Below are 17942 nucleotides of genomic sequence, written 5' to 3'. Positions count from 1 at the left end.
AATGGAGAGGCAGGAAACACGTTGGGGGTGCGTTGAGAACGTGTCAGTTCAAAAGGAAACATAAAAAGCTTTTGTCAGAGATTAATTTAGGAGGGAGGGGTTTGGGAGCAAAATTTAAGACTAATAACTCAATACTGAACACATTTACACACACACAGCTATTCAAACATTTCACTTCTCTTTTTGCATTCTTTGACTCCTAAACATCCTATCAAAGAGATCAAGGGTGTCAGTGCCATGGTCTTTGACCTTTTCTCCACATCATTTCCTTTTTCTATCCACTATCACATCAATAAAACATGGCAAAAAGACCTAGAATAAAGTGCAATGCCTAAATGTGACTGACATCCTCCTGGAAACCACATTAAGCAACAGCATTAGCCTGTTGCTAAGCTACTGTGGAAATGGGCCAGAGGAAAAAGAAACAAAAATGACTTTGTAGGAGCACAGAGTGGGCAAAAAGCATTAAGTAAGAACTAATGATGACAAATAGGAGGGCCAATGGGGCAAAGCTTCAAGTAGTCCTTTTAGCACGTCCTCTTACTGAAGATAATGTGTCGTACATGGCCTGAGGCGGACAACAAATCAGAGTTTTAGCACACAATAAAAGACCTGTTTGTAAGTGAGGTCAAACTTTGGTCCCAGCGAGAATATCAGATTGTCTGATGCCGCTCTGGTGGTCCTACCGACACTTGAGGTCCAGGCTTCACATGAAGACCTCCTGAGGGCAAATACACACTAATATGCTCTCATACATACAAGATCTCTCCTTACCTAACCCAGCCCGTGCCTCTCTCTCTGGGCCTCGCTGGTCTCCCTTTGCGGAACGCCACGATCTTAAAAAGATGGCAGCGCGTTCACACGCTGCGGCTTCTCTCTCTCCCGACAGAAAGGTGTTTTCGTGTTTTTTGTCTTGTGAGTCACAGTGTTTTTGTACGTATTCGTCGCATCTATCTGTCTCTAAGCGCGCATACAGTCGTGAGTTTCTGCTCGATGTCGGCAGAACCACATTTTTAGAGTTAAACTCTGCGCACGCCGAAGAGCTGCGGGATCTCGGTCTGCTCCGGAGGCCCAACACACACACAGTCACTTTAATCAGTCTAAATAAGCTCTTTTTGCACTACTATTTATTATATCTGCACTGTTGTTTACTTCACTGGTTTGCACTCTATCTGGCGTGTGCTGCTTTATATTTATTTTTTATTTATTTTTTTTTTATATATTTTTTTTACATTTTACCTTATTTGTATATTTGTATAGTTGTATTTTATATTTAATCTGTATATCTGTATTTATGTTCTACTGTTAGTGTTATCTGTATGCACCAAGGGTCTGAGAGTAACGCAATTTCAATTCTCTGTGTGTATGTGCTGTACATGTGGAAGAATTGACAATAAAGCAGACTTGACTTGACTTGACTTGAATATGATGGACTGTTTTAACTAATGTACATGAGTAAAAGCTGGCAAAAAAGGTCAGCGGTTATCTAGTCATTATAGAGTAAAAAAGGATCCGTGTCGGGAATAAGCGGAGTGAGTTAAACAGCATTGACAGATAAGCACAGGCCTATGGGCAATGCAAATAAAAACCACCATATTTGGGCACCTGCAACTCTATATTAATAACAATATTAACATTAGAATTAGTAATTAACATTAATATTAACTGCTACTGCTACTACTACTATTCTTATTAAAACATGAAAAATAATAACATAATAAACAATTAATATTAATAAGTTAAACAAATTAATAACTGTATTAATAACAATTAACATTAATATGATAACAAATTATAATATTAATATGAATGCTTTTATTAATATTAATCTCACTTAATTGTCAATTGATATTATTATTACATTCATATTAACTGATAATATTATTAAGTATTAACATTAATAAGATACTAATTGACTGTATACTAATATTGACACTATAATATAATACATCATTAATATCAACAGTAACAAACATTATTCCTTCTTTGTCTTCTTCAAATAATAATAACAACAGTAATAATAATAATATCAAATTAATACCTAATAGGAATAAACATTATTAACATCACACTAGTAACTGATATTAATATAGGATAATATATTATAATAATAGGAATTAACATTTAACTTAAAATCCATTAATATTAACTGAAAATATTAATAAATGTTAGCAACATTAATATTACTAATTAAAAGAATATATATTTTAGGAGAAACACCTCAGACAAAACTGATACATCAATGAAACGTAACTAAGATATTCTTAGCAAAAGCATTTTCCATTTTACAACATCTGAGCAACATTATTCTCCTCTTGTTCTGGAAGCAGTCTCATAACACCCCAACACCTTCACAAAGAAAAGATATGCGTCACAAAAACCAAACTTCAGTCTACCGCACTAATCGTGAAACTACAGTGTGATTCACATCGAATTTTGAGAGGAAGTCTTTGTATCATTTACACAAAAATAATCCATGGGAAATGCGTTTTGATGCCCTGGTTAGAAGTCAATGCACCTTAACCCAGATACTGACCTAAATTAGAATTGATGTCAGAAGGCCGTTTGCTATTACATGAAAGCATCTACAGTTTTTACATTACTCACAGCTTTTTTAAAAAGTCCACTGGGTTTGGAAAGAAGTGGCCATGACCCAAATAACAAATATAATTAAATAGGTCATGACAAAGCAAGACACATCCTGTGTGTAGGAAGAGGAATTATTATTAAGACCATCTCAAGGACATCTAAATGCTCCATCAGCCCCGTGGACGACCTCTCTTTCTGTGAGTGCAACTGTGTGCAATGTGCTGTCTGACCCCTGCATCCTCACAGAAATCTGAATCAAAGGGTGGAGAACAGCAGCTCAAACATCAAACTATCCAGGCCCTTCAGAGTCTAAATTATGACTGCAAATTAGTTACAAAAATAAATATTCAGCTTTTACAGCAAATTTCCTGTGAGAATATCACATTACAGTGGTGGTATTAGATTCAATATACTCAGATAAACACATTGGTCGACTAAAGACTTGATTTTAGATCATTTATCTTGAATATACACCAAGTGTACTTTGTCTAGTGAACACCACAAAAATCAAGAAAAGATCTAAATGCATGTCTAGTGGGCACAAAAAATCTTATATTACAATTTAATTTGATGTTTGGCTGATTTATTGCTGCAGGCTATCAGGTATAATTAATATGTTGCTGAAGACATTAATTCCAACTACTGCATTCATTTACCCTTGCAGTACATGACGAATTGATGCCAAATCCAGTCGGCTTAGCTTTAATGCAATGGTCATCTTTAGACATTTATAGTTTGCCAAAGCAATCTCATTAATATACATTTACAAAACAAGCCCACAAACTCTTGTATATGTCTGATAATTGAAAATTTACTTCTACACAATGATTCATATGCTGTTTAAAAGAAACATGTGACTCCACCACAAGTTAATCAGATTACAAATATACAACGCATATTAAATGCAAGAAAAGTGTTTGCTTTAATGTTTCAAATAACATTTGCGAAAATAAAATGCCAAAATATGGGTGAAATAATGTTCCATCGTTATTCAGCTTAACAGATATATATTATGTACAAATGAAACAACATACTTATTCTGACCTAGTGGTTTAAAAGATAGTGGCAAAGATTGGTAAAAATGTAAAATTGTCATCTAAAGATTCTTGAGATTTTTTTGGTATATGAGCTATTGTTGAAAATTAATGACATTTTAGTGGGTGTCTTTAGAAAAAATGGTAAGTCATTATTTTTTGCTCAGAAAAAAATAAAATTAAATAGGACATTCTAATGTATTGTGGAAAAATTAAATCTGTATTAAAAATATAAATATATACATAATTATAATAATATATATATACTATTGCTTCATTCTCCTCAAAGCTCCTCAAAGGCTGATAATCCAGTACAATAACAAAATGTAAATTAATAAAAATGACTATGTTTTTTGGGAATGTACCATGGTATTCTTTCAAGTACCTTACCGATTAATAATCAGCTCTGACCAGTGCAAGACCACCCTATGCCAGTTCATAACTAGCTAAGTGGCGTAAGATGGATTTAGATGGATTTTCCAGCAAGGCCGGGCGTTTTGGTGACACTCGCTTTCACACATCCAGGATGTCCAGTCACAGCGACCAGATCCCAAAGGGATTCAGTCAGAAAAACAAAACTTTAACTCTGTCAACAATCACAGGTCACGTGACTTATCCTTCACCAAACGGACACCATGTAGCTGTTAACAGGATGGACATTTATGGTGTAAGCTAGTTTCCTGTCCAGAGATCTGCTGGATTCTAGCAGGCCGTTATAAAATATGCTTTATTTTTGCTAATGGCTGATCATTAGCCAAATCCACCTTTGGGAATTAAGATGGTATATTTTGTGCTGACACTGGGTGGTGGACAGTGGGACGAATACTGTGTGAAGGTGGGAGTTTATGGAGGATATTTCAGGTTTGGATGCATTCATTGATTGGAATGAAATATAAATACACACAGACCACTGATCTATAATAGAAAATTGGATTGCTCATGACGTCATAAAAGTGAAGCCGCCATGCCGCCATATTGGTATCCCCTAGTATTCCCATACATTCTATTGAATTAACAGGAAAACGTACGATTTTAATGTGAAAACGAATCAGTGTTTTCATATCTGAAGTATCACTGTACATTCTTACAACGCAAACCTCCTATGCATGTAAATGGTTATTTGTTTAATGTCAGGAACTAAATAAATTAAGTCACGTTCATATTCATTACAGAAGTGAACATGAATATGATAAACATAGGACGGACGAGATCCTCAACATATGTATTACAAATGAAAAAGTGCTCAAATTGAATAAACATTTATGCTTTGTGTAAGCATACCTTAATTCACCTTCACTGTTTATGTAATTATGTTGTTTTATAGTTTTTATTCGTACAGTCGGCTATCTGCAAATGTTTTAACAATGATTCATTTTGATGCAGTTAATGATTTAAACATTGGTTAAATTAATAATTCATTAAAAATACATACGTAACATTTTATTCCTAAATGGTAATGCTAGTAAAAGGCCACAGTAACTGTGTCAGCAACTATTTCAATGATTAACTATTTAACAATTTCAATATAGCGCTTATCCTGTCCGAAAAGACCATAAACATTGGAGATAATATCTGAAGTAACAATTAATTTACATACACATATCCTAAAAACTAATCATGTGTGACTGATACGCTGGTGATTTTAGGTCAAGTTATTAGCTGTCGGTAGTAAGATGGTGGTATGAACACTTCCGGTGGCTTCACCGCCTGACAGCAGTTTACACCGCAATGAGCAATCTAGTCATTATATAGATCAGTGGTATAGACAGGGACACAATGAAGGGATGTGGTCTTTCTTCCTTTGAAGAGGGATCTAGGGGTGCCACAATTGCATTTTTACTCATTGTTTAGTTTCTCAACACGCACCACATGTAACATCTGTGAGAGGAGATGGACCAGCACTGGCCCGAGGCTTCCTGTTAAACCGCTGTTGTGTGCACAAGTTCCTGTCACAAGCTGATTCGACACGTTCAATGTAAAAGAGGGGATTGCTGGGGTTTTATAAGGTTGTTTGGATTTGCCATAAAATGTGTATGTAAAATATATATACAAATAACCATTAAATTCCATTATGCACCATTTTATTTGACAGCAGCATTTATATATTTATATATATATATATATATATATATATGTATGTGTGTGTGTACATCAAATATTATTATTATAATTTTTTGGTCACACTTTAGGTTGGGGACCAATTCTCACTATTAACTTCAACTTTGGCCTCAAATTCCTAGTTTGCTGCTTATTAATAGTTAGTAAGGTAGTTAAGTTAAGTTTAGTTATGAGGTAGAATTAAAGGGGTCATATGATGCGATTTAAAGTTTTCCTTTCTCTTTGGAGTGTTACAAGCTGTTCGTGATTAGATAAGACCTCTAAAGTTGCAAAAACTACAGTCTCAAACTCAAAGAGATATTCTTTATAAAAGTTAAGACTCGCCCACGCCCTCCTAATACACCTCGTTTAAACACTCCCCCACATGTCTACGTCACTGTGTGGGAAGATTTGCATAACGCTGCCCAAATGTTTACGCAAAGAAAGAAGGCGTAACTTTGATTCTCGCTGTAGTATTGTTGCAGCAGTCGCTCTCTCTTTCAAAATAATGTTCTTTTTTAGCAACGTCATATGACCCCTTTAAGGGATCTAAAATATGGTCAAGCAGAATAAAGCTTTAATATGTGCTTTATACATGCTAGTAATATGCATGCTAATAAGCAACTAGTTAATAGTGAGAACTGGTCCTTAAAATACAGTGTTACCATTTTTTCAAACCAAAGTTTTACTTTTTCCATTATATAAACATTGTGTTTTTTAGATATAATTTGAGGTACTGTTAATTACCTCATCGTTATGCCCTGATGTTTGACAATGGTCTTACCAGTTCTCTGGGCAAAAGCTCCTCTTGTCTTCCAACTACCAGAGACACGGTTTCTCCCAGTTTGGTGCTCCGCAGCATAGCCACCAGTTCCTCTTGTGTGCGTCCTGTGATGTCCACTCCATTTACCTAGAGAAAGAGAGAAAGCTATTTCCTGTAACTGCCAAAAATGGAGAGCAAAATTTCCATTTCCATTTTTCAGAGATGGAAAACATGTCAGTGTCGATTCCATCTCATGGCCAGGTTCAATACAAGACAGACAATTGGCCTAATTATGTCAAAGACGCATTAAGCTTTCTGAAACAATATCTTTAAATTGCATTTAAAACAATAACTTTTAATTGCATGACTGGTGGGAGAGGAATAGCATAATTTAATGTCCTATAAATAAACTGTGATTTCGTATTTTTCAGGTTGTGCTCTCATGATTGCATTGACGCAGGATGCATGTAATACCTCCAGGATACGGTCTCCAGACTTGAGCCGTCCGTCTTTAACAGCAGCTCCGCGGGGCAGGATGCTCTTGACCATAATGGGTCCTGGACCATGAAGGGACGAGTCTCTGGTTACCACGGTGAATCCAAGGCCCTCCGTACCTGCAGACAGAGGAAGGCCAGAAATATTAACCATGTATTTAATGACCCAGTGAACCAGAAAACCTGAACTGAACATATTTTATCCTGCTGTATGATGTAAAATAAATAACATTCTAAGGCAACATTCTAAGGTTCCAGTCATAGACAAAGTGTGTTTGCATTTACACCCACAGTTCACACTCACTGTAGTACCAAATAAAATTGAGATCTTTTTAAGACGTGTTGAAAAACGATGTAATTGTTCCACTAAAATCCCTTCCACAATGTCCTGAAGACTTGCTAACATTCTAAGGCTCAATTTTCAGCAAGGAATATTGCCTTGGATTTCACCTCAATACTATTCATACCAAGTGAATTGATCATTTTCGTCATGCCATGAGAAAATGTAGCAAACTTAAAGGTTTCTGGTCATTCACATAACTTGATGTAGAATATAAACTTGTCAAAACAGATTGACTAGCTTTTAGATGAAGGGTTAAGAATGTCAACAGTTATAAAGTCGAGTCTCGAAATATATAATTTAAAAGCTCATATCTTAATTGTTGTTGTTTTACTAGCAAAGAAAAAATACACATGCAAATGTTCAACTTAAATGACTTGACAAAAAAAAAAAAAACTGGCCGTGAAAGTTTATTGTAAAAGCTTGTCACAATGAAAAAACTTAACTTTTTTTTTTTTTTGCAATGAATATTCAACTTTTTTAATTTTTTTATTAAGAGGTTTGTAGCATTGGAAGTTTTTAATTTTCATTTTCAAGATTTTTTTATTTGAATATTTGTCGAAGAAAACCAATGAACAATGAACAATGAAAGCCAATGAAAATTCAATTTAAAGGTTTGGCAAAGAAAACTGCCAATGAAAGTTACATTTAAAAGGCTTCTCAAAATCAAAATTTGAATATCTGAATTCAAATTTTGTCACTACGAATTTTTGAATTACGGATTTGTTTAAAAGTCTGTAACTGACATGAAAGAAACCATAAAACATGAAAGTACTTTGTCCAATATTATTGCATTAATTTTCAATTATCTACTCCTAGTACATTTCATTAGAAATTTACTTCATTGTCAACAGAGTGTCACTATTATCACTGAAATCTGGCTTAGAAATTACTGACTACCAATATGGGTTTTTCAATAGCGGATACTGATGTCTGGAGAGCAAGATGGTGAAAATCATTATTTGGTGTATTTGGTGTAACAGAATATGTTGACATGCTTTTACAGATCTTCTTTATGCACCAAGAGCTTGTAACACTCCAAAGAGAAAGGAAAACTTGAAATCGCATCATATGACTCCTTTAATGAGAGCATACAAGCATCAGTTACCCGTTATGACCCTCATAGATCTTTACAGACTGTATCCAGCTTATCTGATCCAAGATCAGGTCAAAAGGTCAGTGGTAGGCTGATGATAGCTTTCAAGCAATCTGGACTGATAACCTGTGTTTAAACTGTCAATTTCTCTGCAGAGGTTCGAACACCTCTGTTTCCAACCCTGCACGATGATAAATGTTTCCTTATGGGGATTAGACAGCTCTGCACTTTAATTTCACACGTGAACACATCTACAGGAGACTAGAGATGCAGAGAGCAGGATACAGGATGAGGAGAGAGAGAGAAAGAGAAAGAGAGAGAGATTGTGTGAAAGAGGAGCGATAGAATCAATGACAAAGGGTGTGGTCTGAAAAAAACTGATTAGAGGAAGTGGAAGCTGAAAAGAGATGGAAGAGTGAATCTCACAGAAATATGTCAGGGTCACATTTCATCCAAAAATCAAGGAGAAAAAAATTATAATTTTATATTTAAATGCATAAATATTAATATTTAGTTCTTTTTATATTTATTTCATAAGAATTTTTGTATATTTATTGCATACATACTAATATTTAGTTATAGTTATTGTATACATATTATTTGTTTTAATATTCATTGCATTTTATATTTATTGCATTATATTTATTACATTAAAAGCTATATTTATGTTTAGAATTTATTGCATAAATATTTATATTTTATGATTTTTATATTAAGAAAATAAATATTCCAGTTCTTATTACTGTTAAGACTATACTACTACTAAATACTTTTTATACAAACTTTTTATTCATTCATTCATTCGTTCGTTTACTTGTTTATTATTTATTTCTTTGTTTGTAAAATCTGCATAAATTAAAAGCAGTAAATAAAAATAAAAATAAAAATATTAAAAGCACATTTATTCAGAAACGCAGTAAGAGAAGAAAGAAAAAAAAGGCCTAAAGAATCATGCTAAGAAAGCGATTCTCTCACGAGTCTCTCGTCCGCAGGGACACGTGTGATTACTGAAGTCGAGAATTGCTCTGTTTCTCTCTCACACACACTTGAGAGAGAGATGTCATAAAGGATAGCAGCCAATCCAGCATAGTAAAGATGGCAAATGATGAAATCTCGAGTCCCAGAAGAGCACCTGACATTAAAGTTTTAAACAATAGCAGCTGTCAATCAGCTGAGAGGAGCGATACAGACAGAGAGGACAGAAAATAAGGAAGACGTTGCTATGCAGCAGTTTTGACAGGGCTCACGATGGCACCTTGTGGTCAACTGGATGGAGTTTCCACTATTCAAGCTTGAAATCAACATGAAATGACCTTCGCAACCCATTTTACTTGCATAATGTGGCATATTTTTGAGTGAAAAAATGATACAGAAAGAATGATTGTTAGAACTTTTTTAAATTCAATGGGCTCAATTTTGAGTTGAACCCATTCAATTTTGAGTTCTCATCCAGCTTACCTTTCTTCAAATCGATCTTCATTTTCTTCCCAGGCTTTTTGTTGATCATATTAACTAGTGTGGCAAGGGCGGGGGTCTTTTTGGGGGCGGGGCTCTCACTGCGATCTTTCAGGGTCGGTGACGTGCTGACCGGAGGAGAAGGCGTGGCTCTGCGATGATCTGTTTCAATGGGGGTGTGTCTTGCAGGCTGAATCTCCTCCTCCTTTTGGGGTGGGATTTGTGAGGCAGGAGGCTCTGGAGATGGCGTAGATGTATTGCTTTTGAGTTTATGAACCAAGAAAGGACTCTTGACTTTAGGGACCACAGGGTTTGGTTCAGTGTTGTTGAAAAGCTGCCCAATGAGGCTCTTCTCATACCGGAGCCTGTTGGCGACAGGAAGCACCTCCAAACGCATGGTGGGTAAAGACATGGCTTGGCGAAACACCTCTTGAGACCTGAAACATTGAGAGTGAAAGCTTGTCGTACTGTTCTGTAATGCATATTTGTAGATAACATGCTTACAAAGATGTTCAGTGCTTCAAAGACTCAACAGCCTCCTTCATTAGCTCCATTCAAGAGCCTTTTCCCTCAAGGACTTCCAGTGGGAATCACTTCTCAGCACTTCCATCTGACTACATAAGAACTACGTGGAATTTACCTATAGGCTAGTGTTATTGTGTTAAAATTGCAAGCCAAGAAAGGTAGTGCATTTCAGATTTTACAGGTAGTTCACAATAAGATTGTTAAGATGCGTTTAGAAAATAGATGGAAAATAAATGGAAATTCAATAGAGTGAGTTGACTTCAACATCAGCAAAATATCACAGAATTTTTTTTTAAATCAATAACGTAAATTCTGAAGATTAATTCAAGGTTTTACAAACATTGTACAAATTCGTTCAGCTTGCATTTTACAAATCAGACCCACTGTAACATGCAAGTAATCGATTTTAATGCTGGTAAAACGACTAATGTATTAATACTGATAGGCAAAATAAACAATATAAACAATTCCGTTTTTTGCCCAACTATATGGTGTTTACTGGTACCAAGCAACATACTGATCAAAGATTGTTATATATGCGAAATACTGGCATGTTAATATGGAATTTAAATGGACTGATGCCAAATTTCATATAACACAATTGAAACTGATTACATTTCTGATTAGTTGCCCCTCACGGTCCTATTTTCATTTGCATAAAATTAAATATGGCACTATGCTAACTACTTTCAATTGATCTGTGACCAATTTTGCACAAATCAGCTATTTTACAATGACTTCTAATCCAGTCTGGCTTCAGTATCTGACCTATATTTTATAAAAACATACAAAATGGATAGCATAACTAACCACAGAAGTCATGTGACAAAGGACACAATTCAAGTTGTGTTAAATGTGTTGAACATAATTTTTGGTGGTGCTGTGGTAAAAGATTTCTACCACGGTTAAGTGTCTTGTTCAAAATGATGTAAAACCCCTTAGGCATGGTTAAAATAAATAAATAAATAAATAAAGATCACTGGAATTAAAAGGAAATTCAATAGGGTGAATTTCCATTTCATGCTGACATCAACCTTAGTAAAATCACTGGGACTGAATATCTCCATTTCTTAAAGCTGCAGTCCGTAAGTTTTACCTCTTTGTCGCCATCTCTGTTTGAAAACCGCGAAAACCTACCCATACCACTCAAATTAGAAAACATTATTATAAGCTTACTGTTGTGAATCGGGCTAAAGTAAGGCGATAGTTTTGAACACTGGCTGGTTTTGTACTTGCTCAAATATTGATTTCGGATCATTTTTAACCAAAAAAAGTTACGGACTGCAGTAACTGACGCTTAATTTGAGTTTTTACAAACAATATACACACAGATTTGTTCAGCTTGTATTCACAAACCAGGCTCTCAAGTTAACAAACAGAATAGCGCTTTTAATGTCGACGACAGACTTGATCGTGTCGCGTCATAGCTATGTGGGCGGAGTCGGCGTGGGGGAAAACAGTCCTTTCCCCCTCATTGGAAAAGCATGGTGTTGACTCAGAATGGCCTACATAAAATCATTTCTGCCGCTCAACAGAGCAACATACGTATAAAAACTCAGCCGTATTGGGTCGGACTGTCCGTACTGTATCTGTGACTGGACAAACGACCCAACGGAATGGCCAGAGGTGTCATTTCCCGACATTTTTTGTTACATAATTGAACAAGAGACAGCTTACTACAAGCCTATAGCAGACAGCTTGTGAAAGTAAACATTTGTCATTTTGTTTTGCTTAATTTAAATTAAGTGATAAAGACTTGAGTAAAAGCCTGTCGTACTTTCTTATTGATATATTAAAAAGATTTTTAACATTGACAAAACAGGTAACATTAAGGTCCACTTTATGTGGAATTTAATGGACTTTAGTCAGGATAGATGTGAAATTAAATTTTTCAGAAATTATGAAATTTCGACTTCAAACATGACAAATCTAATCACAATTTAGATTCTGAACTATCCATTTATAACATTTTAAAACAGTTATCAACATCAATATGAAACTAAAAACTTACAAACATGCAGTACACAATTAAAGGCTAACAATACTAAGACTAGATATCAGAGATATCATGTTGCATTGAATGTGATGATCAAACTTTTCGGAGTTCAGTTCAGGACACTGCAGAAGTAAAATTGACTTGCTTGACTGAAGTCTTTTTTCTTTTCTGCTTCAAAATCTTTAACTCTCGTACCCATTTCTTCAACTATTCCTCTAATAGTGCCACTTCATTTAATCTGTCGCCCTTTTGAAGGCTGTCCGATACCACTGAAGCCACTTAATAGGGCAATTCCACACTCGTGGCAAGAGCAAACCATTCTCTTTTGTTGTGTTAAAGTCATAGCACTGAAACTCTGCAGAAAAGTGAGGAAAATGAGAGAGGATGGATAGATAAAAAGGTTCGGTACGATTGTGTTTGCATGCTACAAGCAAGTAGGACAGAGATCAATCGCATGAAAGCAAAAACAACACAAAAGATGGATAATGAAAGAAGACAATGAAGTGGAGAGAAAGAGAGCGGGTGGATGATTAGTAATCCACATGACAACAATGAAAGTGTGACGGGTGGAAGAGGCAGACACTCACTGAGCAAAGGATTTGTCTATTAACTCGGTGTCATTGATCTGCACGATGCACTCGTCCTCTTCAAAGATCCCCTCTTGTTCGGAGCGGCTGTTCTTCTCGATGGCTCGGATATTTAGCCCCAGAGTCCTGATGACACAAGCAACGAACAGATTTCAGACAGGGAAAGGCATTCAGAAAATAACTGAAGATATTAACTGTACATAAGAAGCAGAATTCCAACTGAAAATAACTTATATAAAACGTCTATAGTTTTGTTAGTACAATAAATAAAATGGTGCTGGAACTGTGGCCAAGTGGTTTGCTTGTTCTCCAAATGCAGTGAGAGGTTACATACATATACATTATATAAAGTAATATAATTAAAAAAGTTATAAAGCATAATTGTAATAAAATAAAATTAAATAAAATTAAATTAAATATCTAAAAATGGAAAAACAGAAAAAAGTAAATGCTAAAAGTATATTAAGTATAAAAAAATATATGGTATATGACACACCAGGAAAAAGGCAAGCGTTATTTACTTTTTTTAATGATTTTAATGAAAATATCAGATATATTCCAGAAATTTTCTCTGAAATGTCTCTCGATATTAGAGGCATCAGCATCTTTCTGTTTTGAGAACTGACCTGGTCAGGCAACCGTTTCAATTATCAAGATTTTATTTGCTGTTACTTCCTTTAAGACTTTAGGGTTTCCTTTGGGTCTTACACACCCTAAAGAGTAGTTCACCAGGCCACCACACAGGTTTGCCCACCTACAGAGAGAGGGTCTATTTCCATCCGGAGCTCAACAGGGTGCAGAGGCCTCAACACCAGGAAGCTTGTCATCGTCTACCCAGGGAGGACTTCCTGTCATGCAACATGTGTGTGTCCTTGCCCTGAGAACTTAACTTTTGACCTATTCATGTAGTCTGAAAGAGCCATTCTCCTAGCTACTTCCTGTAAGTGTTTGAGTGCGTTTCTATGGGCAAATATGAATGGGACACTGTTGACTTATAACATTGAAATTACAAAAGTGAAACCACTAAGTAATCCACGCATGCCACAGATAGCGTTTATAAATGTGAAATAAGGTGATGCTACTCCTTTATAGAGTAAAACATATTTATTTTATTCACATTTACTTAAGTTAGACTAATGGTCAATTAATATTGTTTCATATAATGGCCAATGCTGAAGAAAATGCTAAAAAAAATTGATTTTTTTTTTTTATCATAATAAATAAAACACTCAAAGTGAGAAAACATAAAAAAGGTCAACTTAATTATAGTAATTGAGAAATGGTCAGCTGGCATTGTTTTATATAATGATAAATAAAAAAAATAAAATAATAATAATAAATTAAATTAAATTAAATTAAATTAAAAAAAGAGTCAATACTCGAGAATCAAAAGGGAGAATTTGTACAACAGTGCATCTCATGGTCCATTATCAGGCAAGTGTGTGAAGACACCATGAATCTGTGTGTGTGCGCGCGCTTTACCTTCCACTCAGTGAAGAGCAATGTGATATGACTTTGATGCCCAGAGGCCCGAGGTCTCCAGAAATATCCACCGTCCGTGTTAGACTGCTGCAGAAAAAAAACACAATGGTCACGGTGGTTAGTTACATTTTTCTTGACAGAAAAAAAGGAAAACGACTTCCACAAACTGAAAAATATATTTTGGAAGTGGAAACTTTCAGCGGAACGCAATTACATTAGCAGAACAACAGTCACATGTCAAAATGACAAGCCAAAAAACCATTACGGTAGGAAGTGTCTTGGATATCAATGGAGTGCTGCTCCTGTCACCTGCATCATTTCCTCAGGTCTAGAGCTCTCGAAGTGTGTGTAACATTATAGTGTTCAATCAGAATCCTCTGACCTTGCACTTACATTAAAACACAAACAAATACACATAGGATACATGATTTTTATATTTACTGAAATAAAACAGAGTTGTTTGTCCATGCAAAACCATGCCACAACAATACTATGATGCTCTAAGTGTTTGTTATGTGGTAACAAGGGTATTCTGGGTGGTTACTAGGTTGTTACAAAGATGTTTTTGATGGAAAGAGCACACAGCACACAAATAAATTAGAAGATAAGAAATGAAAAAAAAAACGTACTAACTGAAACTTTTCACCTTATTGGACGGACGGACGGACAGATAGATAGATAGATAGATAGATAGATAGATAGATAGATAGCATTGAACCAACATCTGCATCAATGTACTTGCATAGAGTATGTTTCTGGCCTAAAGCAGTCAATGCATTTCAGACACAAACCTACACACAAAAGCATTCACAAAAGTATTCACCAGCTACTTCTGTCAACACACACTGAAAATCCATTTGCTGTTTATGTCCTGTGGGACAACATTAATGACCAAACAAATGAGTCAGAAGCCAGCGGAGTCACTGCCATTCAGTGTGTCTGAGATGAGAGCCGAAGGCAAAAGTGCCTACCTGCATCTCTCATCACAATAAAGACAGAATGGAGGAGAGGAGAAGATGAGAGACAGAGGGGGATGTGAGCTCTTCCATCTTTGTCAGAAAAAAAATAATAATTTCTGGAAGATTCAGACAAGCTAGACAAATTGCAGTTACTTACTAACTAAAACCTTTTTATTTGATTTATTTTACCTATTTTAACTTATTATGGATGGATGATAGACCCTTTTATTTATTTTACAAATTTAATTTAATTTTAAACTATTTTTATTTTAAATTGTTTCATTTTATTTTATTTTTTGTGGTGTTTTCTAATGTTTGCTATTACTCTTGTTTAAATTTGATCATACTCATATTACTGACTTACAATATTTACCTGGCTGATGATAAAACAGGCAAAAAAAATATCACATATATAAACATTCAAGTTTGAAGTCAGTAGTTTTTTTTATGTTTTTTAAAACATCAAAAAAATTATTTTATTATTTGAAAAAATGCAAAAAAATATTATTACAATTATGAAATATTATTACAATTTAAAATAATTTCTACTGAATAAATTTTAAAATGCAAATTATCCCTGATGCAAAGCTGAATTGTCAGCATCATTACTCTATGACTTGCTGCTCAAGAAACATTTCTTATTATTTTCAATGTTGAAAATAGTTCTGCTTAATAATTTTTCGGAAATGGTTTTTATGTATTCTTTAATGAATAGGAAATTCAAACAAAAGAACAGAATTTATATGAAATAGACATTTTAAGTCTTTACTGTCACTTATGATCAATTTAATGCATCTTTGCAGAATAATTTATTTTAAAAAAGAAAGAAAGAAGAAGAAAAAAAAACTTGTTGACCTCAAACTTTGTCTACGTATATAGATACACACATACCTAAATATTACATACATACCTCAAATGTAAATTCTGTTTTATTCTCAGAGTTACATCCAGGGCTCGACAATACGGACTGCCAGATGGCCCGGGGCCAGTGTGTAAGACGTTTGGGACAGTTGACGAATTTGTCACTTGCTAATTTAAAAATTCAAGCGATTTTAAAGCATTCCAGCAAGACGCGAAAGACAACTACATGCAAGTAACTTTGAAGCTTTAACAATGATTAATCTATATTTAATTTAATCAGTAGAGTACAGATGCACCGGTCGAACAGCCATTTTTTTTGTTTTATTTCAGCCGATCTCTGTTCCAGACTTGCACACAAACTGCACTGCAATCAATTTCCAAAATGTCATTTGTGTGGAAATATTACAAAGTGTGTAAACAGGACGTTAACAGAGGCAGAGATGCTGAAGATGGAAGCAAAGAGGAGAAAATACAGCTGGCAGAGCAGCTCACTGTTCACAATGTGCGAAATACTGGAGGAAAATCCTGAATATTGAATTGGGGATTTATATGAATGTATCTCTGTGGGGAACTGACTGACTTCAGAAAAGTTTACTTAGTTTTCTTTTCATCTTGCCTCTGTATAATGCATTTAGTGTTAATAAGTGCAGCTGCTTTGCTTACAGCTGTAACCAAGGAAACGCTGTGTACATCCAAATTTCAGCTGTACTGGCCTCTTAAATGTCATGTAAAAAAACAAACTGGTTTGTCAATATCAGTCAAACGGTTCCTGTGTAAGTGGACGCCTGAATAAACTTCCATGTGACTTTCTGCTGACAGTCTAGTTACAGACTATTGTCAATGTAACGTTATGAAGCGCTGCCACATCTGCTAAATAATGATGCTAACTACCAATACACACAAACAAACTCAACCAGCTAGTGAGATCAGGCAACATTCTTCCGCACGGCTTGATCTGCAGAGCGCATCACCACAAAAATAAAACCTCCCCTCCTATATTTGCATTCCTCCCAAAATAAAAACCCCTCTGCCAATTTGCATGTGCCCTGTGTAGCACGGAGCGTCCATGAATTTACATGAATAAAAACTGAGACTGGCAGCAGCTCATCAGACAGATACAGAGCTTATTACTGCTCACACACCACAACAGCACGACACACAGAGAGTGGGTTTGTGTGCGCTGAAAGAGTGCCAAAGAGGGAAAAACACTTTCTCTATTCCTGTGATCAATTTCAAGATAAAAGATAAAAATACTTCCTGAAATACTTCCTAGTCCCAAACCACAATTCCACAAATTATCTGGAAAAGAAATGAAAGAACAAATTTCACATGAATCACACGCCCTCAGAAACAGACTAACCCTACACTAGTTATCTATGCCACTAATATCTTGCTGAATGTTTTATTTTATATTTCATTTGTTTTATGTTTATTTTTATGTTTTTAATATATATATACAGGGCTGTACAGTGCGACATATATGCCACAAAAAAACTGGTCTGTGCGATGAATAAATTTACCACTGTAGCACGGGTGCGATACAATTTTGCATGTTCATAACACAGCCGCTTAATAGTGTGAAGTGATTTCGTTGTGCTTGTTTGTGTGTGTGAGATTGATTATACTTGGTAGTTAGGGGTGTGCGATATGACGATTTTTGAATG

At 35.2% G+C, this 17942-nt stretch overlaps 1 protein-coding gene across 1 annotated transcript in view; it reads right to left on the bottom strand.

Annotated features, from left to right (window-relative positions):
- Nucleotides 1-17942, bottom strand: part of LOC107676058 (partitioning defective 3 homolog B-like) — a 187479-nt gene that overhangs the window by 103854 nt on the left and 65683 nt on the right. The window contains exons 5-9 of the mRNA XM_016470580.1: nt 14459-14545; nt 12977-13102; nt 9872-10305; nt 6958-7097; nt 6505-6630 (exon numbers count right to left, since the gene is read on the bottom strand). Of these exons, the coding sequence (XP_016326066.1) occupies nt 6505-6630; nt 6958-7097; nt 9872-10305; nt 12977-13102; nt 14459-14545 (913 nt within the window). The remainder of the gene's footprint in view (nt 1-6504; nt 6631-6957; nt 7098-9871; nt 10306-12976; nt 13103-14458; nt 14546-17942) is intronic.

Source organism: Sinocyclocheilus anshuiensis, unplaced genomic scaffold (genome assembly GCF_001515605.1).
Source record: "Sinocyclocheilus anshuiensis isolate Anshui unplaced genomic scaffold, SAMN03320099.WGS_v1.1 scaffold1744, whole genome shotgun sequence".
Classification (NCBI taxonomy): Eukaryota; Metazoa; Chordata; class Actinopteri; order Cypriniformes; family Cyprinidae; genus Sinocyclocheilus; species Sinocyclocheilus anshuiensis.
This window is presented reverse-complemented; position numbering and strand designations above follow the sequence as displayed.